Here is a 7,797-nt window from a genome sequence, read left to right on the forward strand (position 1 = left end):
GCCTCCCCACCTGCTCGCTCTACTTAGCTGGTGTCAGTACGCAGCCCTGCCTCCTAAGCCCAGCTCAGGGCCCTGGAACTCTCCCTTGGGACTTCCCTCCTCCCCAGCCCTGAATCTTGGCACCTTGCCCAGCTACCATGGTAACAGATTCCAGGGTGACAAAGGAGGTTGCTGGGTCCTGTTTCCTCCTGGTCCTGTTGATGAGGATTTTCAGACCACAGACACTCAACTGCACTGTACCTACCCGGGCTCTTTCTGTGTTCTCACTCAGGTTGAGCTCAAACTTCTATCCCTGACAGCAGGGCCATGTCTACCAGCCTGACAACTTGTGAATGGAAGAAAGTCTTCTATGAGAAGATGGAGGTGGCGAAGCCGGCTGACAGCTGGGAACTCATCATAGATCCCAATCTCAAGCCCAACGAGCTGGCCCCTGGCTGGAAGCAGTACCTGGAGCAACACGCCTCAGGCAGGTGAGAGGCGTGGGGAGGAGGGGCCCAGCAGGCAGCCCCTGGACCACCGCCCTGGGAGCACCTTCCAAGGGGAGACAGAGAAATGTGTGGAGCTCAGTCCTGGGGCCAGCTCAGGTTGAGGAGAAGAGAAGGAACTCACAAGTGGGTTGAAGAGGCCCTGATTCTAATTCCAGATGTACCATGGACTCCCTGGGTGACTCTGGCAAGTAGTGTTCTATCTTTGGGTCTTGGTTTTCCATGGTAAATGAAGGCTGTAATATCTTCAATGCACCTGCAGTCTCTGACAGTTTAGATGCTTTCTTATTTTCATAATCTCTTACAGAGGGGTGGGAACTGAGGGGAGGAGGACATGAGGTCCACTGGGGAAAGTCTTAGCTTAGAGATGGGGGCCTTGTGCTCTGGTCCTAGGACTGTTCAGTCATCTCAATCCCATTAGATTTGAACATAAAGACATTTATTGACCACCCGCTATGCTCTAGAAATTGGCCCTACAGTTAACTAACTCTCTCAACTTGGGCAAGTACCTTTCCATCTCTGGGTCTCAGTTTTCACATTTGCAAAACCAGATGATCAATCAAGTTCCTTCCAGCTCTATTATCTTTGGGTCTGTGACAAAAAGATGTGGCTTTGCGCAGGACTTCCTGTGGGTCCTTAGGGCCTGGCATCTCATGTTTCACAGAAGCTGTGTGTCTCTCATAGTTCAAGGAGTCCCTAAGGCCAACGGGACATGTCCATCTGAAGCCCACATGCCTCTCCTTCTTGTCGACTGGGATTTGGGGTTGCGACCACAGAATTCCCTGTCAGAGCTGCCTCAAGCTCATCTCCATGGTCTATGCAGGCCTCTTCCCTGGGTCCATGGATTCAAGGACAGACAGGACCTCTGAGCCCCTGGGGGGCCAACAGGTGGCTGTGTTCTGGAGGTGCGGATACTGATATAGTTCACGTGTTTGTATGTGAAGCCCCTGGTGGTGCAGTGTGGTGCTGAAGGTGGGAACAGGAGAAAGTAGGCTGTGGGTAGAGAGCTTACATTTGCACACTTGCTCCAAGACCTACAAATATTAGAGGGAACCTGTCTTCAGGACAAAAGACAGAGTCAGAGGTTGGTTGGTTCCTTTTAGTTCAAATCAATTCAAGAGACATCTCTTGGTACCTGTTATGTGCTGGGTCCTGGCACTGGCTCTGACTAGCCGTGTGTGCAAGGATGGCTCTCTGTCTCTCTGTGCCTCTGTTTCGTCTCAGTAAAAGGAAAGGCTGAGCGGATGATCCTTAAGGTCCCCTCCCGCTAGGTCTGACATTTTGGGATTTAAGATCTAAGGTCAGACTTGAGGGAAGGGAAACAACTCTGGTTTGGCTTGGTTTAGAAAGCTGTGGAAGGAGGAGATGGAAAACATGAAGCTCCTGAGCTGGCTGTGGGAGGGGTGCAAAGTGCCGGGAACGTGGGCCAGGGGTCCCCAGGGTTTAGGGGCTGAGCTCCACAGCTTGTGGGTCCTCTTGCCTTAGGGCTCAGCTGGTCCTATTCCTGGCTGGTGACCTGTGGATCCCAGCTGGCCTCAGGCAGGGCTGGAGAACTGCCACCTTTGTGCTTACTCTGTGCCTGGGCTCACTTTACCTTTAAGGCTTGGAATGCATTAACCTTGGTGGGCTGCAGCTCTGTCCCAGTGTGTGTGTGGGGGGGGGTACATCCTTTTGGCTCAGGACTAATTAGACTGCTCTGCCCCGCTGATCCAGCCTTGGGCTGTGCTGGGTCCTGTTCTGTGCTCATGCTGTCCATGGGCTCCAGAGCTCAGGGACAGGCTTGGTCTCATCTCTACCCCACAGCCTGGGCTGCGTGGTGCTCGGCATACAGTACGTACTAAATGGTGTCTGTTGGACTGAGTCAATTTCCTCATCAGAGGTCCTTCAGGGCCATGATACAGGGGGGTCCAGAGAGGGTCAGCTGTGAGGGCAGACTCAGTCCAGGGGACTCTCGACTGTCTGTAAAACCTCTGTGACAAGGGCCTGCAAGAAGGATGGAAAGAACTGCCCTGGAGATAGTGAGTGCTCCATCACTGAAGGTGTGCAAGCACTGCGTGGGGGCTGAGGGAGTGGGGCTTGGCTAGATGAGTCCCAGGCCATTTACCTCCATGTTTCTTGAGGCTGGGTCTCTAGAGGGCCCAGGTTAGACAAAACGGCCTCTGTGTATGTAAGTGTGCATGTGTGTGGAGGGGGATGCAGATCAGGATCCGCTTTTTTAGTCTCTACTGCAGGGCTAGACTGGAACCTGGGAGGATTTGTCAAGGGACAAATCCAAAGAGAGTGTTCTTTGCGAAGGTGCAGGGAGCAGACGCTGTAATCCTCCCGCTGCTGGCCCATCACCCATCCACCCGTCTATCCAGCGGATTCTTGGTGGTTATTCTCGGAGTTATTCTCAGCGGTCTGTGCTTGGCACAGTTGGAGGTATCTCCTCTTTTCCCCACAGCAGGCAGGATGCATGAGAGAGACGTGCTGGTTATCCCCGTTAGCAGAATAATGGGAGGTCTGAGAGAAAGGACTCTTACTGGACACCATCACCCTGCATTTCACAGATGAGAAATAAGGCCCAGACCGGGGGAGAGGCCACTGTGCAGTGTCCAGGCACATGTGCAGTGTCCAGGAGCATGTTCTGAATACATAAGGTTTGAGGGGAGCTGAGGCCACGGGAGGGCGCACAGGAGGCAGGCTTTAGAGCACTACTGGAAGCCAGGTGACTGCAGCGCCAGGCTCCTGAGGAGGCGCTCCAGGCCCAGCGGAGCTCACCAGGAGGAGGTGGGGCCGGCAGGCCGGAGCGCTAAAGAACCCGGGGGCGGGGGCGGGGGCGTAAACACTCCCCCTCCACTTCCAGGTACAGGCACACTGGGTCCCTCCCTTACAGGCTCCTCCAGGGCTGGTTGTTGCTGGGAGGGAGGCCCACCTTCTCCATCTCTCCCAACCCTCCCCGCAGGTTCCACTGCTCCTGGTGCTGGCATACCTGGCAGTCGGCCCACGTGGTCATCCTCTTCCACATGCACCTGGACCGTGCCCAGCGGACGGGCTCGGTGCGCATGCGCGTCTTCAAGCAGCTGTGCTACGAGTGCGGCACCTCGCGGCTGGACGAGTCGAGCATGCTGGAGGAGAACATCGAGAGCCTGGTGGACAACCTCATCACCAGCCTGCGCGAGCAGTGCTACGAGGAGGATGGCGGCCAGTACCGTATCCACGTGGCCAGCCGCCCAGACAGCGGGCACCACCGCAGCGAGTTCTGCGAGGCCTGCCAGGAGGGCATCGTGCATTGGAAGCCCAGCGAGAAGCTTCTGGAGGAGGAGGCGACCTACGCTTTCGCTGGTGCTTCCAAGCCAGGGTCCCTGGAGGGCTCGGGCTACAACTTTTTCTCCCTTCGCTGGTGCCTCTTCTGGGCCTCCCTCTGCCTGCTCCTTGTCTACCTGCAGTTCTCCTTCCGCAGCTCTGCCTTCCTTTAGTGGAGCTGATTGGGGGTGGGAGGAGGGCACATGGGGTGGGAGTGGGGAAAAGGCTGTTCTGGTCCTGATTCTGCCACAGATTCAATATATGGCGCTGCACAACTCAGTTACCTCTCTGGGCCTCAGTTTATTCCTCTGCAGAGTGAGGGGTTTGCTCTAGAAGATGTTTAGTGGTCGTTCTATTAACATTTATAGTGATGAGGGGAAGGAGAGAAGGGTCTAAGGAGGATTTAGAACACTCTAGGCTGGTGTTAGTACTAAACCCACAGGGAGGTATCTTCTCCCTGCACCTCATCCACCTCCATCCTCACCCCTCCTTTTACTCCATTTTTGTATCTCATACCCTATCAGGATGCCATTAGGTCCTGTGTTGCTCCCGCCTCATTCTCAAGGTCGTCTTCAGCTGCCTCTGACCATTCTGCCATGGTTCCCCTTGGAGCAGGCAGTTATTGCACTTGATGCATCTTTGCCTGGTCCCTCTCCTGGAGAGCCTGCTCCCACCATTCTGAAAGGCTCAGTCTTTTCACTCTGGTGCTAGAGTCCGCTTAGCTGGAGTTATTTAGATTGCACTGCCCAATATATTAGCCACTAGACATACATAGCTATTTAAATTTAAACTAATTAAAATGAAATAAAATAAAAAATTCAGTTCCTTAGTTGCACCAGCCACATGTCAAGTGCTTAGAGGTCACTGGTTACCATGTTGTACCATGTGGATATAAAATATATTCGCAGAAATCTCTGTTGAACAGCACTGGTCTAGAACTTGAAATTCCCACTTGGATGTCTGTGGACTCATAAAACAAGAAGTGGGTACAGGTTTAAAGGTTCAGCATGAAGCCTTCTGGGAGCAGGGACAGGAGGGGTGGAGTACGGTAGAGATACACAAATAAATATGTAATCTCAGTGCTCCTGGTTGTCAGTTGACTGGAACCTGTGGGTCCCGGTGTTGCCTAAACTTATTTCCTGGGAAGGAGGAACTGTGGAAATTCACTGCAAGATGATGGCTCTGTGTGTGTGTGTGTGTGTGTCTTGGTTTGGGGCTTGGAGAATATTTTTATTGTTCTGCACCACTACTTACACAAGATGCAGTATGGTGTGTGATATTTCTATCCTGTATGACAATACCTTGTAGCAAATTCTATGGCTGTCGTAGATCCTGGGGATGGTGAAGGAAGGAGTAGATGAGGCAGATCCTTGGGTCTGGATCTTCCAGGTGACAGTGGGGCTGTGTCTCTCCATTCAGGGGAAGTGATGACCAAGAGGAAACATGAGCAGTGGAGAGAGCACCCATCTCCCAGCACCTTCCCCTCTGCCCAGTTCATGAGACAGCTCCATTAGGGGGAATTCATGTGCTCTGCCCACTCCCTCAGCCATAGCTGTGACCTGTGCAGTTTGATTCATGGTCTGGCATCAGGTGATCCCTTATTTCTTATTTTCTGGAATAGGAAACAGAAACTCTCCTCTTCACACCCCTAATAGCTCTCTGACATTCAGAACTTTCTATAGCCCACCTTTAGAGCCTCTGCCCCAAGTAGGGCCTGAGAACTGAAGATGAGATTCAAGGCTGGTGTTTCTGGCTGGATGTGATCCCAGAGATGGGCTGCTTTGGGCACTGTGTCCCCGCTGTACGTGCAGGCTGGCTTTAGTCTTCTCCAGCTTTGGCAGGGGCTTTCTAGTGGCTTGTCCAGATTTCTCTGTGGACTTTCAGGAGCAGAGAGCTAGGCAGTCTGGAAGAATCTACCTTTTTTTGGTTAGGTGCAGTGGATGTATTAGGCTGGAGCATTTGCAAACTAGCGGGCATGTGAGGTTGTGTCCATGGCTGTCAGCTACAGAGGATGCAGCTGGGCTTGTACAGAGTATGTGCCCCATGGGATATTGCTCACCTACAGACACATGATGACTTCTGTGGAGATGAATGTCAGGAACCCGGGAATCAATTAGTCTCCAGAGGACTCTCTGCCCGCTGCCTTGGTCTGCCGTGGGAGTCTCAAGGGGACATGAAGGCAGGATTGGGTTGAAGCCAGCAACATCTCTTACTGAAATAGTTATGTGTGGGGCTCAAGGTAGACTGTCGAGATTGTGTCAAGGGGGAGGGTCAGGCCTCAGGCGAGTCAGTAAAGGTGGGGCTCTGAGAGGAGGCCTGGGAGTTGAGGCATGAAAAGCCACTGAAAATGGAATTGAGGGTTGAGGGGTCTAGAGATGGGGAAATGAGATGAGGTCTAGGAAGAATTCCAGGAGATAAACATATTCTTCCTTTTTGTAAGCTCATTCTTCTCAGTATAAAGATAGCTTGTCTTTCATATTTAACTAAAATGACCCTCTCTGACTCCACATCCCCTGTAACTATTGCCATGTATTTTTTTTAATTTCTTCAAAGCCAAGTTTCTCAAAAGAGTAGATTATATTTATCTCTACCTCTTATTTATTCCTTAATTCATGGAAGTCTCATTTCCATGTCCCTAACACTGTCACCCCACACCCCAATGCCAAACCATCAGCCACTTTTCTGTTTGTGTCTCTCTTGATCTTGCTGCTGCATTTTTCACTCCCTTCTTGAAGATTCCATGACGGCAGTTGCTCCTTATTCTCCTACTTGTGTTTTCTGTCCACTGCGATATTCTTCCTTTCACCCATCCCTTAAATGCTGGTGTTCCCCGGGAGTCTCTCTCTCTCTCTGCTAGTTTTTCTGCAGTAACATGTGCCCCCTCATGACTTAGGTTTTCACTGCATATGAACTCCCCATCTTCATAGCTCCTCTAAGCATTTCCACTGAGCTCCAGACCCCAGACCAATTGACCTGTCCACTGGGAGCACCTCGGCATGACCAAAGCTGATCTCAGCATTTTGCCATCCACACTTGCTTCTCCTACTTCTCAGGAATCTGGGAGAACCTCCCGACCCTCTCTTACCGCCCTGCCCCACCCCACATGAATGGTCACGGTGTCCCAGTGATTGCTCTTCCCAAGAACCTCTGGGGTCGGTCTCCTTTCTTTCTCTCTGGCTTACTGCTGCCCAAACTCATCATTAGGGTCCCTTTGCCTCTGAGGCCTCCTGGAGCCTCCCCCCCCCCCCCCCCCCCCGCTTACAGCCCACCCTGCACTCCACCAATATCCTAGGGAGGTTTCTAACAATCAGATATGATCAGCTCACTCCCCTGCTTAAACTCTTCCAGGGCTCCTTCTTGCTAACGGATACAATTTAATCTCATTAGGCAGGCACACCTCATTTCCCAGATAATAATAATACACAACATGTATTGAGAAGGAGCTCAATAAACATTTGCTATTATAATATTTTACTGTGTGAGGCGCTGCGCTAGCTGGTCTGTGCGTTGTCTCCTTTAGTTCCGAAAACAGCCCTTTGAGGCAGGTACTATTATTATCTCTATTTTATAGCTGAGGCTTAGGGAGGTTAAGAAACTGGTTCATGATGACCAGTTAGGACATCACGGTGCTGAGGTTAAAATCCAGGATCTCTCTGATTTTAGAGCTTGAGTTCTCAGTCACTGTGCTATCCTGCTGCTCTGATCGAGTCGATGCTCCTCCAACTCTGATGTTCACTCTCCCTGGAACACCTTCCCATCTGGCTTTTGAGAGTTTTTCCTTTAGTCTCAGCTTGAGCATCAGCCCCACTACGAAGCCTTCTTTCACAGCCTGGGGCAGTGCTAGGATCTAACCACCTTGAGACGACCTCTGCTACTGCACTTCTCATATTGTATTGTCACTGCTTGTTTGCATGTGTGTCTGCCTCCACTGTCAATTGTTTTTCGTCTGTCTATCCCCAGTGCCTGGCACAAAGTAACTGCTTGATCAGAATGGTTGACTGACTAATGTTGGATGCAATATTCTCTA

General features: G+C 51.6%; 1 protein-coding gene across 1 annotated transcript; it reads left to right on the forward strand.

Annotated features, from left to right (window-relative positions):
• The first annotated feature begins 200 nt into the window (after nucleotides 1-200).
• On the forward strand, nucleotides 201-3,943 carry RTP2 (receptor transporter protein 2). Its single transcript, XM_046657784.1, is given in 3 exon segments — nucleotides 201-278; nucleotides 280-470; nucleotides 3,430-3,943. Coding segments are annotated over 3 exon segments (783 nt in total).
• The last annotated feature ends 3,854 nt before the right edge of the window (nucleotides 3,944-7,797 follow it).

Source organism: Equus quagga, chromosome 4 (assembly GCF_021613505.1).
Source record: "Equus quagga isolate Etosha38 chromosome 4, UCLA_HA_Equagga_1.0, whole genome shotgun sequence".
NCBI classification, from domain to species: Eukaryota; Metazoa; Chordata; class Mammalia; order Perissodactyla; family Equidae; genus Equus; species Equus quagga.